The sequence below is a fragment of the Bubalus kerabau genome, chromosome 11 (assembly GCF_029407905.1).
Source record: "Bubalus kerabau isolate K-KA32 ecotype Philippines breed swamp buffalo chromosome 11, PCC_UOA_SB_1v2, whole genome shotgun sequence".
Taxonomy (NCBI): Eukaryota; Metazoa; Chordata; class Mammalia; order Artiodactyla; family Bovidae; genus Bubalus; species Bubalus kerabau.
Genome location: NC_073634.1, coordinates 77,837,548 through 77,859,389, shown reverse-complemented (window position 1 = coordinate 77,859,389; position 21,842 = coordinate 77,837,548). Strand labels below are relative to the sequence as shown.

The following is a 21,842-nucleotide window of genomic DNA, read 5'->3' as shown; positions in this document are numbered from 1 at the left end:
TGCCTGTCCATCCTTACTGAAGGTAGGAAGTGCTTTAAGTGTACTCAGACACTCAGTTGTGTTCGACTTTTTGTGACATCATGGACTTAGAGTCTGCCAGGCTCTTCTGTTCATGGGATTCTCCTGGCCAGAATATTGGAGTGGGGTGCCATTTCCTCCAGGGGATCTTCCTGAACCAGGGATCGAACGTGCATCTCTTACGTCTGATGTATGTGGTCCTTAAAGGAAGTGTTTTAAGGACCACAGTCATTAAAGGAAGTGCTTTAAGGACCACATAAGTCAGTTGCCCTTGCGGAAAAGAATGGAAGAGAAGTAGCCAGGAGAGTGATATTATGTACTACAGGTTTCCCCACTATCCAAAAGTAGAAAGTACAGCATGCCTGTGAAACCTTTTGTAAGCTGAAATGGTGTGAAGTGAAGCAGTTACACCAGGGCACATCTTGCTAATGGATGCACAAAATAAATCAAGATAAGAGCACAGATGCTCACAGACTCAGTTCAAAGCTCTGACGGCTTGATGCTGAGATGCTGTATAGCTCATGGGGAAGGAGCTTGGGGGTATCAGTCACTGCTCAGGGTTCATGCTGCCTCTTAACCACTCTGAATGCTATTTTTGCTTTTCTCCTTTTTTCATAAAAGCAAAAATCCTCTGTGGATTTCTTTTGCATAGCGAAAACAGGTATTCATGTAGGTCTTTCCTAAAAGCAAAGTGGCATGAAGTGAACTTTCAAAAGTTTATGTAGCATACATACCACTCTGATGTACCTATTGTACTTAGTGGGCCTTGTTCTGGTCTTATTTTTTTCTAATTTTAAAATAAAAACTACCACCAACCTTCTAAGCAGCCCTGCTGCTGCTGCTGCTGCTAAGTCACTTCAGTCATGTCTGACTCTGTGCGACCCCATGAACAGCAGCCCACCAAGCTCCTCTGTCTATGGGATTCTCTAGGCAAGAATACTGAAGTGGGTTGCCATTTCCTTCTCCACTAAGCAGCCCTACAAAGTACGTATTGCTTGCTACTTCTTTCACAGGCTCAGAATCCTCTTCTGAGTAACTGTAACTGAAGGAATACATTTTGTCCAAACCCCATAGCTTAGTCATCAAATGCTGGATTTGAGCACTTCAGGTCATTGATCATGAAATCTACATTTGGACTTAAAGAGATGCACTCCCTTCTTGGAAAAGATGGAAAAGTGCACTTTGTGCATCTAAAGAAATGATGATGTGTTATGCTTCAAAGCCATACACTCACTCACATTACTTGTGATAATAAGTGGGACATTACTTGTGATAATAAGTATGTACTTATTTTCATCTAGATTTGCTCTAACTTTACACTGGAGCATTACTTCTGAGAAGAATATATGATTCTGAACTTGTTTCTATCTATGCTACTTATTGGGAGAAGGCAATGGCACCCTACTCCAGTACTCTTGCCTGGAAAATCCCATGGATGGAGGAGCCTGGTAGGCTGTGTTCCATGGGGTTGCTAAGAGTCGGACACGACTGAGTGACTTCACTTTCACGTTTCACTTTCATGCATTGGAGAAGGCAATGGCAACCCACTCCAGTGTTCTTGCCTGGAGAATCCCAGGGACGGGAGCCTGGTGGGCTGCCCTCTATGGGGTCGCACAGAGTCAGGCGTGACTGAAGTGACTTAGCAGCAGCAGCATGCTGCTTATTAATAGTTTCATCTGCCTTTACTATAACTTACCGGAATTTCCAGTTAGGTTTTAAAACCAGCCCGCTGATTGATATGGGTTATGTATGTCAGGAGAGCCCATGGCAATGTTGCTAAGAGATTTTTTAGTTGGCATGAGTGAGAAAAGCTCTTGGCCATCGTCAGGGTTCTTCCGTCACTGATGTCTTAGAATTGTTTCAAGACGGAGGGAGGGGCAAGTGCTGTTAAGTTTCCTTCACAGACTTGTTGGTAACAAATCACAAAATGTGTCATGTATGTGATATGACACATCTTGGCTATTTTATCGATCCCTTTTGTCTCCAAAATGTCCTGGCTGTATTCCTCTGCTGAGGACTGATGAGCTAATGAAGAAGCAGTGCTTTAAGATGGAGAAAATGAAATGAGAAAGGGGCTACTTTGCTTTCAGTCACCAGTTCCTGTGCTTACCTCTATGCTGGGACCAGACCAGCTAGAAGGTGCTACCCTCACTCCTTTCTGGGGTGTTTCCTTCAGAACATCTTGGTTCCTCGCTTTCCTCAGTGGTACAAAAGGCCTATGAGAATTCCTCAGAAGTCAGCCTGTATAAAAGATTATCATCATGTTTTCTGCTGTGACACCAATAAGGTAACTAAAAATAGCACCAGGGACCATTTCAGGTGCCCATTATGGAGCCAAGTAAATGATCTCAGTCTAGAGTACTCATAGCCGAGGTGGTAACAGGAGACACTAAGAGGAGGGGGGAATAAAAGCAAATACCTACTAGCTAGCACGTGGAGAGGGTAGGGCGCTAGGCTTCACAGGCCCGGCTTTACTGACACTCTTAAAAGATAACACAGAAAATTGCGATGCAATATGACAAGGGTTTGGGCATCATCCTGTGAGAGCCACCAAAAGTTGTTAAGCAAGAAGGTGATGATGAAATATATGTTGTGTCAGTCATTTTCAAACTTCCAGTCAATGAATTCTCTATTCATACAAAATCTTTCTTGGAAACTTGAAATCTAACCTACATGGATGTAAAGCAGCTCTGGCACATGTGTGTGTGTACATACATGCACATGAACACAATCATTCCCTTTTTTTTAAGCTCCCCAGGTGGCTTCGATGTCCCCCTGGATTTAAGAATTTTTTTTAAAATAAGGACCATTTTAAAAGTCTTTGTTACAATATTGCTTCTGTTTTATGTTGTGTTTTTTTTTTTTTTGGTCACAAAGCATGTGGATCTTAGCTCTCAGACCAGAAATCGAACCCACATCCCCTGCCTTGGAAGGTGAAGTATTAACCACTGGACTGCCAGGGAAGTCTCGATTCCTTGTACTCTTAAAAGCATTTTGAGAAACCGCGCCCTCAATGTGTGGTGCAGAGGACTGGCTCTAACTATGTCCTCAGCATTTCAGTACAAACAGAAAACAGAGCAGGGGCTCGGGATGTGTCCCTGAATTAATGTTCTTGTAACATAACTGGAACTGGCTAAAAATTTCCAATTAGAGGGCATTTTTAAAAAACTCTTAACTTTAGGTCATGAAATTCAACTAACAGATATATAATCCAAATGACAGACCAGTTATAACTGTCAGGAATTCCCCCTTGTTACTAATTTAAAACAACTTATATTAGGGGCAAGTCAGTCTGTAGACAAACCACACTGTAAGTAGGTCTAATTTGTTTTCTCCTTACAAAAGTCTTTAGAAAATTCTTTTTATAAATACCTAAAAGCACACTGAGCATTACAAAAATAAGGAACTCATAAAAGCATCCATGAGAAAATTACAGCTGCGGCTCCTTTGTCATCTGCCTGCCCTTCTTAGAAATAAATGACTCTCTTCTGTTCTTTAACAGTGCTTTCAAAAAGCACTCAGACAGAGTTAATAAATAAGACAATTATTTCTTGATTTTCAATAGTAGGCTTTGAGAAGACAGTACAAAAAGTATAAAATAGTCTATTTTCTTACAGTAATGATAGATTTCAAAGCTAAATGCATTTAAAAGTAGAATAGGCTTTGTCCATTTAAATGATTCGGTGCTTGTACATTTCAAATTGATTTTGGGTTATAGTTATATACAAAACAATTAGTCCATGTTTCTCCATTTGGCCCATGGCTAAACTATAAAAAGAAAATTATAGCTATCTCCTCCAAGCTGCTGAGCTATGATGAATGTGGTAATAAACATACTATTTCCATGCCATGGGAGTTTGTGATTATAAGACTAAGCATTAAGTATTTTATTTATGGCAAAGATATACTATGAGCTAAGGTCCAAAATATACACAGACACTTATTAACTAAAGGGAAAGAATACATAAATACATCTTAGACATGTAACAACAAATACCACCACCCTGGCAGCTTGCTCTCACATTTCTAACAATGCATTATCATCTGAATGACCATTTCTAGAATAAACCTCTAAGGACAAGGGTACCAATACTGACAAAGGCATTTCACTAACTGTAAACCAAGTATCATTCAAATGTACTCATGTGGTTAATAAGTAGTTGATGTCAAAAAACATTTTATTCATTCACTCAAAATGATAAGCTTTGGTTTCCTTATCTGCAAAATGGAGATACCTACCTTCATTGAGTTATTATGTAGATTTCATTATTAATAGACATTCAATAAGGAACAATACTCTTAATAAGTTCCCCTCATGGCTAAGCACTGGATTGGTCACTGGTGGTATTGAGAATATCAAAAGGCCCCCATTCTCAAGAAGCTTGGTCTCTAGGACCACCTACTACTGAATAATTCTTGATATGGTTCAATTGCTGTTTTAGTATTATCTTTTTTTCCTGGTATAATATAGGAAAAATTTTGAGAAAACACTGACATGTTTTACCAAAAGCTACAAGTTTATTAACATAATATATTCTAACATATATCAGTTTCAAGTGGGTCTTTTTCAATCTCAAATAAGAAATCACAATATTCAGCATTAAAAAAAAAAAAAATAGTGGTGGTCATTCATGGGTTTTAGTCCAAAGTGAAAATGCAGAAAACGTTTACTTTGGTGGATCTGTGTTGATGCCATATTTCTCCTTAAGAAGCTTCAACTGTTCTTCCTTCTTCTTTGTGTCCATCTTCTGAAATGCCTGAAAGTGTAGTAAGGACCAAAGTTAACAGTTACCAACCTACAGTCAAATGAATTTTACCAATAGCACTAGCTAGAAAAGAACTCTGGAGATACATCTCCCCTAATGGTACAACCCTCTACGAACTCTTACATGGGTTCCCCAAGTGATAAGAACTGTGGTTGTACTTACCCTGTTGGCATTATAGTACAAAACCACAAGGTATCTGTTACAAACATTGAATCCTGACAGGTGATCACATGCATTCTTGGCATCAAAGATGTCCTCATAGACCACATAAGCTGTTCCTCTAGTTTCAGGTGTGTTCCCCCTACAAAGTGGAATTGGACTTAATTAAAATACACATTTACCTGAAAACCTTTAGGGAAAATAGATATTATGGACAGGTATGCTGAATAAGCCTTTAATTTCTTGAATTAGGTAATTTTTAAGTACCATATCTCAGATGAAACTTACTATATTAAGAATACTAATATGGTTACTAAAACAAGAGCAGCAAAGAACCAGCTTGAAATGTTCAGTCTTCATGTTCACTACCCTACTAAGAGAGAGCAGTCCTCATGTTCACTTTCCTACTGCTCATACTAAGAATCAATTTTTAGTCTTACACTGGTAAGTGTAGTACCTTAGGAGTGATAGCTGTTATTACCAAGGATGTCTAGGATGCAGCTTTTCTTAATGTCCATTTATGTAACAGAAACAACACGTTTTGGTTATTTACCACACTAGTCCCTTGTTTCTAAAGATTTTGATTTTCTCCCTCACTCTAATTTTAGTTCCAATTCTTAAACACAAGACATTCTCCATCAATGTAGGGAACAAATGTTTCTGGGTAATATTTTACTAAAGCTTATAAAATCCATAAAAATAAATTTTGTGTCTGTGGCAGGAGTGGGGTTGGAAGGAAGCCCCTACCAAGAAGATGGCAAAATTAAAAACAGTCAACCACCATCCTTTATGACCAGGACAGGTGTCCTCCGATGTAAAGAGAGAGCTAATGTAGTTTCTTCCATTTTCCTTAGAAGATTCTTTGCCCTTTCAAAACAAGATTCAACTGCTAACCTTCAGACATTCATTTTTAGTTAACATCTGCACTTTTATGCATTACACAGCCCTCTGTAGCCAGGGAAAAGGGCTGGGTTTCTGGAGGGATTGGGTTTGAAGTGTCCTTGTTGGTGGGGTACCTGTGAGTCAGAGAAGAATGCTGGCAGGTGGCTGAACACAGAAGCTCATGGATATGGAGCTGCTTCTTGTGTAGGGAAGCTATAGGGCTGCCACCTCCTCTCCTCACACGGCTTCAGTTAGGGGAGCAGCTAGGGAAGAAGTGTGAGGAGCAACAAACTGCAGGTGGCAGATGGCCATGTGCTTATGAGTGGGGACAGCAGGCAGAGGTCCTGTTCAGCTTATGCTCCGGTAAGCTAAAGATGGATATCCCCTTGCCTTCATCTGAGTTCCAGCCACCCAATGCAACTGCACAGTAAGGTTTATCAACTGCCACGGTGACTGCACAGGGTCAAGGGAAGGCAGTGGGCCCACGGGAAGGGGAGGCACCTGCCTAGATTTGATCTAGGATGAGACTACAATTCTGGGCCCTGGTCAGAGCTTGTGCTTCCTGTAAAAGGGAGAGGTGTAGGGGGCTGAGGGGGTTGAAGGGTGCCAGGACCATAGAATGCTCTCACTTTGTCAGACTGCATGGGCCTGATGAAGAATTTTATTATACTCTTTACTCACTGAAAGTAACAACTTCTGACTTTTAACCATTTTCAAGAATGCTTATTTTTGAAATATTGGGGAATACTCAAAGGAAAAAAACACTGTTCCAAAGATTTCCCCCAAAAGTCCACTTAATTTTTATTTTGGAATAAAACCATTAAAAAAAAAAAAGTAAAAATTTAAGTTCCAAAAGGGCAAATAAATGTTTTTTTTTTTTTTTTTTTATTTTACTCCTCCAGTTGCTATGCATACAGCAAGTGCTAATAAGCATCTGAAGGATGGAGATCTACTTTTTCCTATCAGTTCTCACACACATCTTTTTTCCAGGAAGCTAACAAAACAAGAGCATCTCTCTTTTTCCTCTTACATCTTCTTAGGAAGTAGAAGCAGGATAGGCACTAAACCCATTTTAAAGATGCTCCATCTCAAGTGCCCCAGCCCCTAATTATCAACCTAATATCTTGAAATCTACATTGTAATTTTAATTAAAAATATATACTTGGTACCTACTATTAATATATGTTAGGTGCTGAGTCAACAGTATTTTCTTTCTTTGGCCACACCACACAATTTACAGGATTTTAGTTCCCTGACCAGGGACTGAAACTGGGCCCTCAGCAGTGAGAGCTTGGATCTTAACCACTGGATCACCAGGGAATTCCTGCAACATTATTTTCTTGATCAATGGTAAAAGCTTAAAGTAAAAATAAGGAGATCTACTCATGGAACAACCTCTCTGAGCTTCAGCTGTTTCATGTGTCAAATAGTGACATCCTACCTCACACATGGTTTTAAAAAACAAAAGATGTAACAAGTATGAAAGAGCTTTAAAAAATTCAAAGCACGGAGAGTCTGCTACATGCCAGGTAAGCTGACAAATCAGCTGGGTTTGCCCAAGACTGTCCAGGTCTGGGCACTAAAAGTCCACTGTCCCAGAAAACTCCTTGGCTCTGGGCAAACTGAGAAGGCCACTCACCCTACTGCTGGGTGCCACAGAGCATGCCCACAGCTACAGCATAGGAAACATCTGTTCCTCAATCAATAACTTAGACCCAAGTTCTTGCACACCAAACTTTTATGAATTTATTCAACAAATATACATAGCGTTCTTTCTACATGACAGGTGCTGGAAATCCAATAGTGAAAAAGAGGAGCATCATCCCTTCCTTCAAGGGGCTCTTTTCATGCAGGAGAAAGATAATATGTAAATAGATGTAAAACAGTTGCAGTTAATGAGAGATTAATGGGAAGATAGGGGTTACTTTAGCTGGGGTGGTCTAGGAAAACCACTCTGGCATTAAAGCTGAGATCTGAAGAATGAGGAGCCAGAAATGAGATGAGCTGGGTGGAAATCCATCCCAGACAGCAGTCTGAGAGTTCTAAGGCCCTGAGCTACTCTGCAATCTTTATCTTGACTTAACTCCACTAATCTCTTAATTGTGTACTGTCAATAAATTTTGTTATACCTTCATAAATACACTGCCACTTTCTATATTATTCATTTACTTACAGGCACCAGGTGCTTAGCATGTGTCAGGCACAACAAGAGTTGTCAACATAAATGAAAAGAATATATGGTTACCTGCCCTGGAAGAATCCAAAGGCTGGCAGGAGCCACAAATGAGCACACAGTCAACAGCAAAACCATATGACAACTAAGAGAAGCAGCTATGGAAGCACAGAGAGGGGGTAGCTGATGCACATTGGGAAGGAAATACTCAAAGTGTGAACTATCTAATTTGATCCTCTGGGAAATTCTTCTAGAAAGATTTTATATCATAGATAAACTCCAGAAGGTTAACTATTTTGTTGTTTCATATGACTAGCAAGTACCCAGTGAATATTTGAACCTAGGTTATCATACTATCTCCATGTTAAAAGCTGAAAGGCACTATCCATTCAGATTATCTTCTATGTGAGGAAAAAGCCAGGCAACTTGTCTAGAGTCACATGACTCATTCTGAAGCAGAATCTTGTCTCCTGAACCCCAAGTCAAGGGATACCATTCTTGTATGTCTCAAACAGGAGTTCTTAACCTAGAGCTCATGTACCCACTGAAATCACGTGAAATGTTGTGTGTATTCTGCAGAAAGGGCCCAAAAGTTTTATCAAATTTGGAAAAAAAAGAGTTCCTTAAAAAGACAATTGGTCTGTAATACTTCATTTTCATTTCACTTTTGAGTACCAATGATGGTACATTTCTAGCTCTTCGTTTACTTTTTGGAGGAACAGCGATCACTGAAAAGGAGAATCCTCAAGATCTCACAGAGTTCTAAAAGCCAAGAAGGAACTGTCAAGTCATAAAAGAATTCCAATGGAAAATAAAACCTTTAGAAATCCTCTTAGATGGACTCCTAGTTAATTTGCTCACGTATACTAGTTAAAAGGACAGCAGCTGTGGTACTATGCAGAGATTCAATTTAGAATCACAAGATTTTATCACTAAAGAGCTGGGTGAAACTTGAAAAGTACTGATACTTTTACTCTCTGAGCTTTAGTAGCCTCACCTGTGAAACAGACACCCTGTCACTTCCACACAGGGTTGTAGTGTCAGTGATGCAAATAAAAGCACCTATTAGGACAAATGGCATACAGAAGATGTTCAACAGATATCATCTGAAGCCCCAATCTTTAGATTAAATTAAAACATGGATTTATAATTACTTTGCCCTATACTTCTACATCTTCAACAGAAAGGTGTAGTTGAAAAAAAAAACATTTTTCTGTTACTTTTATATCTCTTTACACAACTTACTCAGAAATTTTGGAGTCAGTAAAGGAGACAGTAAAGACTGTTGAGAAAATTAAGAGTAACCACAGGAGAATACTTCTTTAAAATAGTAGGTATATAAAAAATGTCAGTTCTTTTTCTTCCCATCTGTTGCCTTCAAACCACTCATTACTACTTCATGCTCTCTATAATTTCACAACTACCATTCTTGGCTTTCACTCAGTTGGATCATGAGGGTCTCTAGGCTTAGTCTCTAGCCTCTTGGTAAGGCCCTCTGTCAGCTGTTAATTCTGAGATTATAAATTACACAATCATTTCTCTAAATGACATTTCAAAAGTTTCAGTAAGACTCACACTCTGATTTGACGAATAGGTCCATATTTCCCAAATATATCATACATTTCTTCAGCTGTGATTTTGTAAGGCAAATTTCTTATATACAAAATCCGATTTACTTCTGGTGGAAGTCGAATCTAAAATGAAAGATAATGGGTTATCATTATAATCAGAGGCAAGAGAGCTACTATTTGAAAAATTGTCTCATAATACATTCTAAAAAAAAAAGATACATAATTTTTATACACCAAGAGTAAGAACTGTAATCTGACATTAAGGAAAATGGAATGCTCTTGGGAAAAGCAACTGGATGCTGGTTATAGGGAGGGCTGTTAGTAGGAACTAATAAGAGGCTATTACAAAATCCAGGACTTCCATGGTGGTTCAGATGGTAAAGCGTCTGCCTACAATGTGGGAGACCCAGGTTCAATCCCTGGGTCGGGAAGATCTCCTGGACAAGGAAATGGCAACCCAATCCAGTGTTCTTGCCTAGAAAATCCCACAGATGGAGGAGCCTGGTAGGCTACAGTCCAAGGGGTTGCAAAGAGTTGGACACGACTGAGCGACTTCACTACTACTACACTACTACAAAATCCAGATGTTTAGTCACTACAGGTAAACAAAGCTATCCAACCTCATTTAAAAGTCCTCAATGCTACAGACATTTGTGGGGAAGAACAAGGGAACTGTTTCCTGGATAATAAAACTTCTACTGATGACCCTTTTCTGGTCTCAGAAACTTGTTCTATCAATGATCCCCTCTCTCCTTTGAATTTACAGCCTTTTCCTCACCATTGGCTTCTTTTATTCCTCACGTGAACAGTTGCTTATATACTCCCAATTGTCACACAAAACAAAACACTTTGGATCCCTCTTCATTCATTCAAATATTTAGTGAGCACCTTTGTTATACATATACATTAGGATTACAGAATGAAAGGGACAAAAAAGAGCTCTCTAATACATATACATTAGGATTACAGAATGAAAGGGACAAAAAAGAGCTCTCTACTTACTATCCCATCTTGCTCCTTTTTCTTTTCTTTCAGTCAACCATCTGAAAAGATGCAGTGTATATACTCACTGCCTCTTATTCTTTACTTCATGACACTCATTAACCTACCACAATCTAGCTCTACCCAAGCACTCTGATGAAAATTGTTTTTATGCACTAAGACCTTTCACTTGCAGTGTTCAATTCTCATCAGCTCCTCTGAGGCTTCTGACACTGTTCACTATCACCTTCTTGACTATTCCTGACACTCTATCGCCTTGGATTCCTCCTAATTCTCTGGCTAGTAGTCCTCAGTCTTCTTTGGCCATTAAAATAGGATTTTCCAAAGAGTTTTACCTTTAGACTTCTTTTCTTGACTCTTCATATACTCCCCTTATCTCTACATTACTTTGGTCTCTTAACTACACATGCTTTCCACCCTAAGTCGATGACTCCCAAATATGTATCTCCAGTCCAGATTTCATTCTTGTGCTCCTTGTTAACATACTAATTACATACTGGACATTATTAATGTGCACAATAACTATTAAACCAGCATCTATTTCAGGCATTAACAATAAAGTGCTGTATAAGTGGAAGAACAAGATAACTTATTCCCAGCCCTCAAGCTATTAGTGGCGACAAATGGTAAACAAGTACAATCAAGTTTTAGACGTTAAGATTTAAGGTTCAGTTCAAGTAGATAATTAACACTGTCAGATAATCACAACATACTTTCTAGTAAATCCGCTTTCTAACTCTGCAAGACACCGTATCACATTTTCTCCTCTTTCCTCAAACCTTACCATCACCACTCCCTCTGACATCTGAGTTGAACTGTATCCTCTCTTCCCTGCTCATCCCAGATGATAACCTTGGCTCTTGCTTATTAGAGAAAACAGATAAAACCAAATGGTAAATGTCTTACATTCAATCTTCATTTATCCACATTCATCCACTTTCCCTCTCATTGCTATGATAACCCCTCACCTACCCAAACTACTGAATTTAACCTATCTTTCTCCTGCAACACTGGCATATAAGGTGTATCACACATCTTTAAAATAAAGCTAACTGTCATCCAACGTCTATGTACATACATGAAAACTTGTGGAAAAGCTATCTCCATTTTCTCAATTTCTACCTTTTTTTCATCCCACCGTATTCCACGTTTATCCACTGAAATGATTATTATCGAAGTTACCAGAAATCTTCACCTCACCATATTCAATTATGTCTTCACCTTAGTATACCTCACAGAAACTTAAAGCTGACCACTCTATTGAGACAATTTTTCTTAGGTTTCCATAACACCCCACTCCCTAATATTACAAAGTAAGCAGCAGGTCTTTTTTTTATTATTATTATTCATTATTGTATCTCCAGTACTTAAGACTAGTGTCTGGCACATAGTAAGTGTTCAAAAAATATGACTGACTTATTGGATCCTCCCTCAAGTCTGGAACATACTAAGGTGCTCAAAAAATATCTTTGAAAACATTAATGAAGGATCCAAAAACTCCATAATCTGAAGATACTTCCAGGTTCCAGCTGGAAAGCCTAAGTGATTTATGGGGGGGTTCAACTGCGCTACTGACTTTTAGGCCGAGGAGAAGATCCCGATGCCAGATTCCAGGTACACGCGAAGCAACTTAGGCTGTTAACACTATCACTGACAGTAAGATAACAGACTCAAAAGCAACAGTGACGGAAATATGACTCAAGGAGCACATTTCTAAGGTCGGGGCCAGGATGAAATCTCCCCTCTGACAGGTAACTTCTGATCCTTCCCCCCGAAGGGACAAAGGAGGGCCAAGAATGCTCTCTGGTCACGCCAGCAGCCAAGTGCTCCCCTTCCTTGGCAGAAGTCCCCGACACTCACGTTCGCCCTCTTGGCCGCTTGCATCGCCATCTTGGCGGGCTGATGAAGTTACAGCAGCAAAGACTTGAATTTCTCCGCACTCCTCTGGAGCTCGCTCACTTTCGAGCGCAACAAGGCATCAGATCCAGGACATCAACATCCAAACCCCGCCGGAAGCTGTTCTAACTCGACGGAATATCACCGTCTCACGCCGGAACGTGCTGACGTAGCTACTCTTACAAATAAGACTCCAGAGCAAAATAGGTCTGAGGTACTTAACGAGGCCGGAAGGTTGAAAGGCGAAAGTCCAAGGCACTTCCGGCTCTGAACCGGAAGGGGCGGGACTTGGGCTTAAGAAGTGTTCCGGTCGGGGAGACCCTGAACTAAGGAAGTTGTCTGGAGGGGGCGAGGCCTGAGGAGAGCTCCGCAGGGCGGAAGCGGGCCTCGCTAGGTGGGTCTGCACCCTGGTGAGTTGTGGGAGAGGACCGGCAGTGGAGTGGGGTCCCGGGCTGCAGGCCGCGCGCTACGTGCGAGGGGACGTGTGCATGCGTCCGGGCCTCTGACAGTGCGCGAAGCCGAATCTGCAGGGTTCTGGCTGATTGTGTTGTGGCCGACACTGTATGTGGTACTCAGAAGCCCTGGCGCTAGCGCAGGCCCCAGAAATTGAGCATGAACCGACCAGGCCTCTACTCTCATCTCCCCGACTATGCCTGTCCTGACTCCCACCTCGCCTCCCAGCCGGCGACCGCAGTCCACGCGCCACTCGTCAAGTCCACTCTTTATTTCCTTAGACCAGCTTTATACTGATAATTTGAGGAGGCTGCGGGAGAAATAGGGGGTTACAGGCGAGCCTGGAGTGGCGCCCGGTCGCCTGACTGTGTACAGAGTTTTCTCCAAGTTTGCTATCGGAAGACTGGAGAGGTAGCCTTGTCTTGTACTATCCCCTTCTTCACTGGGGCAGCTCCAGGACGATTTTGCCCACGTTCTTGTTAGTCTCCATGTACTCATGGGCTTCTTGAATTTCAGCCACGGGGTAGACTCTGTCCAGAACCGGCAGTAAGCGTTGAGGGCCCTCCGTGGAGAAGTGGGGCAGAATTTGCTCTGTGAAAGCCTTCACCAGCATCTGCTTGTACTTAAGATAAGGAAAAGAAGACCATCAGTCTGGACGGAGGCATTTCTTTGTCACTCCCCACCCTGCTTAGCGTTTATGCTTTCTCTGAAACTTGTACACCTCTGAAGTCACACAAGGGTATGTTATAATCACCTCACTCCTAGCATGTATGTGCATGCCTCTAGATTTGTAAGCTCGGTTCTGTACCAGGTTAAGATCAAGCCTGGAGAAGATATTAGTGTCACTGAAAGCTGAAGGACTCTTTTTAAATAAAGACTTCAAGCAGGAGGCAGCCATAGAGAGGACTTATATAGGCTCAATTCAAAAGAGATGCTTAATCCCTGTTATCCCCCAGCAGGTGTGAAACCCTGTGAGGAAACATTCCCAAAGGTGGCACCTGCTGGAATGCCACACGATTTCAGGAATGTATAAACTGTTAAAGGTAGAAGCTTACTAACCTCACTTACCTAAGAGGTTTTCTTAGCACACTGAGAACAGTTCTGCCTTTGCAAACAAAAATCTTGGTACTGTTAGAAATATTTCCTAATATAGTCAAGGCTTTGTTCATTTTATGTGAAGTTTACGTACTATATTAAGTATTAGCCACCCTCTTTCCAAGATGTTGAGGCTTTCATCAACCGATTTTAATTAGTTCTTGAAATTGGGTTACCAGTTTATCCACAGGGGGGCAAATTTCTACAGGCTCTCCAACTTAATATGTGATCCTTTCTCAGGATTATGTGAATGAATCACACTTTTCTGGATAATAGTTAAATCACATGTTTTATTTCCACCCATCACTGACCTTTTTGTCCCTAGATCTTAGAAGACTGGTGATCAGACTTCCCCTTTTAAAAAGTAGCTTTGAAAACAGAGGCCCACTGATGGCAGCTCCTCCCAGCAGACCATAGAGAACCCAGCGACCATCAAGAGCCAGGCAGTTGACGTTTTTCTCCCAGTAGGAGCCGCCTATGCAGTCTAGAATGAGGTTGACTCCAGCACCTTTCACATGAAACACAGATTTGTGATGCTAGTCAGAATCAGAAAGATTAGTGCAAAAGAAGATTACATGGCATATTTGTGGAAATATGGGTATAAATATATACAAGTGCAAGCAGTAAATCTATAGGTTGGAACCCTGAGCATTGCTTATAGAACCATGGTTGTAAATGGAGTTGAGAGAGCTGAAGTGTATCATATATATGTGATATAGTTCATATTTTATGATCCCTGCCACAGCAAGAGGGAAATGGGACAATACCATGATCTGGTATTTTCCCTGACCTCCACATAAGTAGAGACCCACTGGCACCCAGGGGAATAGGGGAGATCCACCCCAGCCTACAGTACAGGATAGTCCATATCTAAGTTATGAAGTGTCTGCACAGGGTTCTCTGAATCATGGCTTTGCTAGCTTTCTTTTTAACTCTCTTTTTGATTCTTGTCAAAAAATGGAATGGGATGAGCCAAATATAAACAGATTTGGCTCTGGAATATAGAGGCATACACATCTACTTACCCACTTAGGGAGCTACCTACCAAAGCCTACTATGACCAGCTCCAAACTAGTTTCTACCCCTACCTCCTTTTAATTCAATACAGAGTGCCTAGTTGGGAAAAAGAGGTCCTGAGTAATTGCAGGCCAACTCTGTGTGATTATCCCCTTTGTAAAAAGCATATGAATCATATCACTTACAAGAATGCCCATGAAAATCACCTTAGTCCTAAATACTGCCTGCCTGTCTCCAATGGTCAAACAGTAGAGTACTAGAATTTGGCCTGGGCAGGTGTTGTGCTTTTAGCAGAGGGAAAACAGATTCAGAAGCAACTCTGTGGCTGGTGAGAATTTTATTTAATTATCTCTGAAACTCCTGCTGAACTGCAGAAGCTTTGTTTACCTTTAGTGAATTTCAGTGTTGCTTCAGAAAAATCCTCTTCTTTGTAATTGAATCCAGCAGCTGCTCCGAGCTTTTCTGCTATTTGAAGCTTCTTCTGGGAACCAGCTGTGACCAGAGGAGTAGCCCCAGCCATCCGGGCAAGTTGGATGGCAGCTGTGCCCACACCGCTTGCTCCTGCATGGATTAGCACAGAGTCTCCAGCCTGAACATTTCCTGTGATAGAAAGTATAGGAACCATGTTCTTTACTTTGCAACTGCTGTACCTTTACCACATAGGTTTATTCTACCGTGATCACCTGGCCCTGGAACCACCAAATGGGAAATCTCTTGCTGTCTTTTTTAAAAATTATTTTTATTTATTCATTTGGCTGCATTGTGGCATGCAGGATCTTTGATCTTCGATGCAGTATGCAAATTATTATTCGTGGCATGTGCATCTGGTTCCCTGACCAGATTGAACCTGGGTCCCCTGCATTGGGAATGTGGAGTCATAGCCACTGGACCACCAGGGAAGTTCTCATCCTTCGCTTGAGAGTGAAGCAGCCAATCTCACCTTGATGCTCTTAGGCCACCTTGGTATGCCTTTTGTCCATCACAGCTCTACCACCCTTCAAGTCCTTCTATTCCAGAAAGCCTTCTCTGACCTTCGCCCATACCAACCTTTCTCACCTTAAGCTTCTGTTATAGTTTGTAGTTAGAGACAGGGCCACCCTTCCAAACACTGTGGTTTTCTTCCCAGTTACACTGATTTCCCCAAAGACAGAGACCCTCACGTGAGCTCTTGGCTGGCCTCCGTGGGAATGAGGAGGAATTAAAGAGTTGGTTGAATGGCTCCCTCTGCTGCACTAGGGCTCTCAGAGAGCTTAGCAAGACTGAGAAGCAGGGACTACTACTGGGCTTACAGTGTGAAGATGCACACAGGCCTTCTATCCAGTGCTCACCAGGTTTTCTATCTGCTAACCATGATTTTCAGCCTCAATATCAAGCCATTGCTACATAGTATGAGGATCTGATACTAAGTAGGGGGTGCTGGGGTTGGCTGTTGCTCAGTGGCCAGATCAAAGCTTCCCTTCAGGACTGCTGGGTTTTGAGGTGGCTGAGTTATGAATAAATGAATAAATGGAACTATGCTGTATGGAGTGAGCATGGGGTGCACTGGTCCTTACCCACAAGATGTAATAGCTGGAAGGCAGTGAGCCAGGCCTCTGGGATGGCTGCAGCCTGACACATGGTGAGCCCTGCTGGGATGGGCATGAGGAGCTCTGCAGGGACAGTGACATACTGAGCCTGGCCCCCGCCAGACAGCAGAACCATGGCTGGGTCCCCGACCCTCCAGGGTCCCTGGCAGCCAGCTCCGAGCTCTGCCACATGTCCAGATGCCTCAAGTCCCAAAATGTTGCTGGCTCCTGGAGGTGGGGCATAATGGCCTTGTCTCTGCAGAAAAAGGACACACTAGGTAGTAAGCATGATCAGAAATCTGTGTCAGCATCCTTGGCCTTCCCATAGCTCCCCTCCTCCCCCTTTAAGACAAAATTCAGGGTAAAATTAGGTTTTTTTAAGTCAAGAAAAAAGAGAGGGGAGGTAATTTGTTTCATACAAATAAGAGACTAGGTCCCATAATCAGTGGATGTCTAACTTGTGGTATCACTTCAGTCCTTGTATCATCTAAACCCCTTGTTTTACAAATGAAGAAACTGAGGCCTGGTCAGGAGAACCAGGGTAGCAAAACAAGTTAATAGCAAGACTAGTAACTAAACCATGGGCTTCCTAATGATATATCTCATATATCAAGTGCCAGGCTCTGTACTCACGCCTCACAATTGCCAGAAGCCTGAGACCAGAGGGACTGAACTAGGAGTGTGCGTCAGAACAACTTGAGATGCTTTTTCAAAGTATACATGCCTGGATCCCTGCCTTATTTATTTTGAATAAGTGCCCCTGTGATTCTGGTGTACATTTCTTAATCACTTCAAAAAATGCAGCTGGCCCAGTTTAGTGCTTCAAGAAGAAGTTGGAAGAAAATTCTTAAGAGCACTGCCCCCTGCCAGCTCTGGAACCCTCAGAGTGGAAAGAATACAGACTCAGAATCCTTAAGACAAAGACCTCAATCTGAATCACTGCTCCCCTCGTTACTAGTGTGTGGCTTTGGGCTCACTGCTGAACCTCTCTGACTCTCAGTTTCTTTATCTGTAGAGTACAAATGGTGTACAGGACTGCCTGAGGAGCAGTTAGGATTCCTGATTTTCACCCAGGCGGCCCCGGTTTGACTCCTGGTGTGAGGATGCCAACCTTTGAGGCGGGGCTTCCCTAGTGGCTCAGACGGTAAAGAATCCACCTGCAATGTAAGAGACCTAGGTTCTGAAAGGTTGTTGCTGAACCACGAAAGACGCCAGGATTCTTGGCCTCCGGAAGAGAGGAATTCAATCCAGGGCCAGTGACGAGGCTTGATCGCTCAGAGCTTTTGTGTAATAAAGTTTTATTAAAGTATAGAAGAGATAGAGAAAGTGTCTGACACAGACATCAGAAGGGGGCAAGAAGAGTGCCCCCCTGCTAGTCTTTAGCCGGATGTTATATAGCTACTAGCAAGCTGTTAATTATAGAAAGGAGATGTCTCAAAATCAGCACCAAGCCCCTCACCCACAGCATGCCTTTTGAGATAACATTGGCACCAGGTGAGTCATCCCGGGCCATAAAACCAAAATCTTGAAGAAAGACATGTTTCCAAGTAAATACATAGTTTCATTAACAGATTAGGAGAGCAATGTATGAGTAAAACATGCAGGTTTGTCAAGTCGGTTCTGAGTCTTAGGTTCTGAATCTTAGGCAGAACAGACTTGAAAGACAGAGTCTAGGGTAAATACATAGTTCATTAACATAGCTTAAACATTTCTATAAGAAAAACGCATTGGTTAGCTTAAGGTTTGAGAAAAGTTCAGGTGGAACCAGGTTTCATTATGGCAACACAGAATTTTAAGAGAAACTCTTAAAATTTGTATAGAGAAGGGAAAAAAACTAACACTTGTTTGTTTCCTCTTGCCACTTAAGAGAGAGATAAAAATTGTCTGACACCTGAAGCCTATTTCCTCCATTTGGAGACCCCTGGCCTTCCTGCCTGTTATCCTCTCAGTCCAATCCCGGGTCAGAAGGATCCCCTGGAGAAGGGAATGGCAACCTACTCCAGTATTCTTGCCTGAAGAATCCCGTGGACAGAGGAGGCTGGTGAGCTACAGTCCATGGGGTTGCAAAGAGTCAGACAAGACTGAGCTGACGCTTTCACTTTTTCACTTTCAAAGGAGATACAGGGAGGTCTAACACCCAACCCCGCCAACACATCTGGAAGCCTGAGCGGACAGACAATGGAGTGACACAGGGTGGCCTCTGCTGTGCACATACCCCTTTATTTTGTGTAAACAAGGGAGACTAAATGGTTCTAGTTACAGAACCCCAGCGAAGCAGGTCATGATGAGCGTTTAATGGCAGTGCCTAGTCTCCTTCATCTGTCTGGTGAATGTTTATTAAAGACTGCGTTGCCCTGCTCAGTCCCAGTTGCTGCCAGACCCCTGGGTACCTGGAGTAAGTCCGCCCTGTTCAGGCCGCTGGCTGCCACCTTCAGGAGGACTTCACCCTCGCCTGGGCTGGGCTTGGCCACTTCCTTCAAGTAAAGATTTTCTGGTCCTCCCGGCTTGTCACAGTGCACAGCTATCATGGTCTCTGAGGACGCACAGGGTATAGCAAAGTTCTTTCAGGGGCCCAGCGCCCCGCTGCCGGCCGGCGGCCTCCCTCAATCCGTCTGGCCGTGGGCCCCTTCTCTCTTTCCAGCAAGGTCCCTGCCGCCTCCAGGCCAACCCCGCGCGGAAGGCTCCGGCTGGGGTGGGGGTGTGCAGGGAGGCTGGCCGCACCAACCGGCTGCGGGCGGAACAGGAAAACACTGAAGAGCATGAAGCAATTTTCACTCCCTCTGAGCTGGAATCTCCCACCTGTCTGGATCGCTAGAACCTGTGTGAGCTCCTTACTTGCTCAAGGCCCTGCCCCTCTGCTGCTGTTGCTGCTGCTTCAGGTGACAGGGCACGGTCCTGAGCGCCCGGCGGGTCCTAGGAGGTGGAAGGCTGCACTCTGGGTAGTGCAGGGGGTGGGGTTGCCCAGAATCAACCCTCCCCTTCCTCCTCTCCCTTGAAAATGCAAAGCTAGTGGCGGCAAATCAGAGATTTGTGAATTTTGAGCCTCTGGAATCTAGTCCTTCGCTTGGTTTAGCGTGAAATGCTGTTACAGCACTCAACTTTGAGAATCATTCCCTCTAAGGGAACTAGAACCGGAACTCTTGGCGGGCGACGGGTCCGTTTCCCAGCCTGGCCAGGCTTTTGGCCGGTTTGTGCTGTCGGTCTCTTTCTGCCCTTGGTCTCTGGAGTAAGGTGGGCAAGCAGGGTGCTTCTGAGAAAAAAGAGAGGAACACTGGGGGGAAAGGGAAGATAAAAGCAGTCCTGGGAGTCTTTAAACTTCTGTGGTTTCTCCTGTCTTTCCTGAGGATGAGGGAATGGCCCCTGGAAGATGCTGCCCAGTGAGGCAATTTAGCCTGGTTAAATAAAAGCCGTATAAATGCCTATTACATCAGGGTTTCTCAGCCTTGCCACAGTTGACATTTTGGACAAAATAATTTTTTGTTTTGAAAGACTTCCCAGTGCAGCCTGAGGTGTTTAGCAGCACCCCTAGATACCACTAGGGGTATCACCCACTAGATACCAACAGCGCCCTTCTCGGGTTGTGACAATAAAAAATGTCTTGACATTGCCAGATATCCCCTGGGTAGCAAAAAAAAACGCCTGCTCCTGGTTACAAGCCACTGGATTAGAAGAATATACATGTATGTGCACCTGTATAAAAAGATAGGTAACTTTTTTTTTTTGCAGTGCCTTATAATTTGCCTCTTCACATGTGTTCTCTTATATGAGTTTTATGACACCTATGGCACCCCACTCCAGTACTCTTGCCTGGAAAATCCAATGGACGGAGGAGCCTGGTGGGCTGCAGTCCATGGGGTCGCTAGGAGTCGGACACGACTGAGCGACTTCCCTTTCACTTTTCACTTTCATGCGTTGGAGAAGGAAATGGCAACCCACTCCAGTGTTCTTGCCTGGAGAATCCCAGGGACGGGGGAGCCTGGTGGGCTGCCGTCTATGGGGTCGCTCAGAGTCGGACACGACTGAAGTGACTTAGCAGTAGCAGTAGCACTAAAAAGGAATTGAGATGTATCAACAGAAAGATTGATTTGGTTTCAAGGGGCACATAGCTGATGAATGTCAGAGCCAGGAATCAAACTATCTTGTGGTCCTGCCCAAGGCTCTAGAGTAGAAGGAAAGACTGCCTGGGGCAACCATCTGTCCCATCAATTACAAACTCCCCTTCTCTTTATTTACATCCCTCTCCTGAGCATTCTTGCAAGAAGGCTACCCAAATTACATATTTTTTATAAGGCCTGTTTTCCAGAAACGCCTGTCAGCCACTGTCTCTCCTCGTCATCTGTGTCAAAACCACTATTGCAAGAAAAGAGACAGAAGAAGCCCAACAGTGTATTCAGAGGGAAGGTCCAAAAGGCCAAAGGAGGCCTTTTCTGGAAACTTTGTGGTGGGTATTTCTTGCTACTTTTTTTGGGGGTAGGCTCTAGTGTCTCAGACCATGTCCCAGGGAGGGCAGGAACTTATACTGCTGACTCCCTGATAATTAAAGAATAAAACCCAGGGGACTTCCCTGGAGGTCCAGTGGTTAGGACTTTAAGCTTCTCACTGGTGGCATGGATTCCACCCCTGATAGGGGAACTAAGATCCCACAAGCCACACAGAGCAACAGGCCTTATGAAAATATGTTAATTGTCCGTCTCTGAGGACACTAACCTCCCAAAGGGTCAATAGAGAGCTCTGCTGGAACCCACAAAAACAGGTTGATTTTCCTTAAAACATCCCTGCTGCAGCCCCTTTTTGTCAAAATATAAGTTGTGGAATTGGGTGGTAAATTTTAGATGACTGGTTGCTGCGGCAGTATTCCACAGTCCACATCTCTGGCCTTAGAGGGACTCCCCACAGGTTCATGTTTTAGCAGAACAAGCAAGATCTGTGTTAGGAATGAGGTGGAAGCATGTGTCCCAGAAACCCAGCTGATGTGAGGGTACAGCTGCTGCTGCTGCTCATCCTGAAAGTTAAATGGGGGTGAGGGCATAATCTCTCCCAGATGTCCTCTGAAGGGTTCTGCATAAACCAGCAGCTTCTGTGGTAACCAAGCCCAGCTTGGGCAGCCCATCAGCTCAGTGATGACAACTGGTCCTTGTCTAGAGGAGCTGGGGCAGATCATCTCTGGATACCATGCCAACTTCTGTGCCCACAGGACTTTGTCTGGGCTCTTCCTCCCCTCTCTCCATGGGCACTCCACCTTGAG

The 21,842-nt window shown here is 43.1% G+C and overlaps 3 protein-coding genes across 4 annotated transcripts in view; 1 reads left to right on the top strand and 2 right to left on the bottom strand.

Annotated features, from left to right (window-relative positions):
- Positions 1-4,514: 4,514 nt before the first annotated feature.
- Positions 4,515-12,700, bottom strand: SF3B6 (splicing factor 3b subunit 6). Its single transcript, XM_055540809.1, has 4 exons — positions 12,432-12,700; positions 9,574-9,692; positions 4,947-5,085; positions 4,515-4,775 (listed from the first exon to the last, which is right to left on the bottom strand). Exons 1-4 carry the CDS (start codon positions 12,459-12,461, stop codon positions 4,686-4,688), a joined length of 378 nt encoding a protein of 125 aa, XP_055396784.1. The 5' UTR covers positions 12,462-12,700; the 3' UTR covers positions 4,515-4,685.
- A 165-nt stretch (positions 12,701-12,865) lies between these two features.
- The window catches only part of FAM228B (family with sequence similarity 228 member B), a 43,873-nt gene continuing 34,896 nt past the window's right edge, over positions 12,866-21,842 (top strand). The window contains exon 1 of the mRNA XM_055540805.1: positions 12,866-12,877. The gene's annotated coding sequence lies outside the window, so the exon portion shown is untranslated. The remainder of the gene's footprint in view (positions 12,878-21,842) is intronic.
- TP53I3 (tumor protein p53 inducible protein 3) lies at positions 13,177-19,491 on the bottom strand. 2 transcript variants are annotated; one of them, XM_055540801.1, is made up of 5 exons: positions 18,988-19,464; positions 16,586-16,853; positions 15,420-15,632; positions 14,327-14,523; positions 13,177-13,542 (listed from the first exon to the last, which is right to left on the bottom strand). In XM_055540801.1, exons 1-5 carry the CDS (start codon positions 19,123-19,125, stop codon positions 13,360-13,362), a joined length of 999 nt encoding a protein of 332 aa, XP_055396776.1. In that variant the 5' UTR covers positions 19,126-19,464; the 3' UTR covers positions 13,177-13,359. The 2 variants fall into 2 exon arrangements, with proteins under 2 accessions (XP_055396776.1, XP_055396777.1); XM_055540802.1 differs by lacking the exon at positions 14,327-14,523 and having other exon boundaries at positions 18,988-19,491.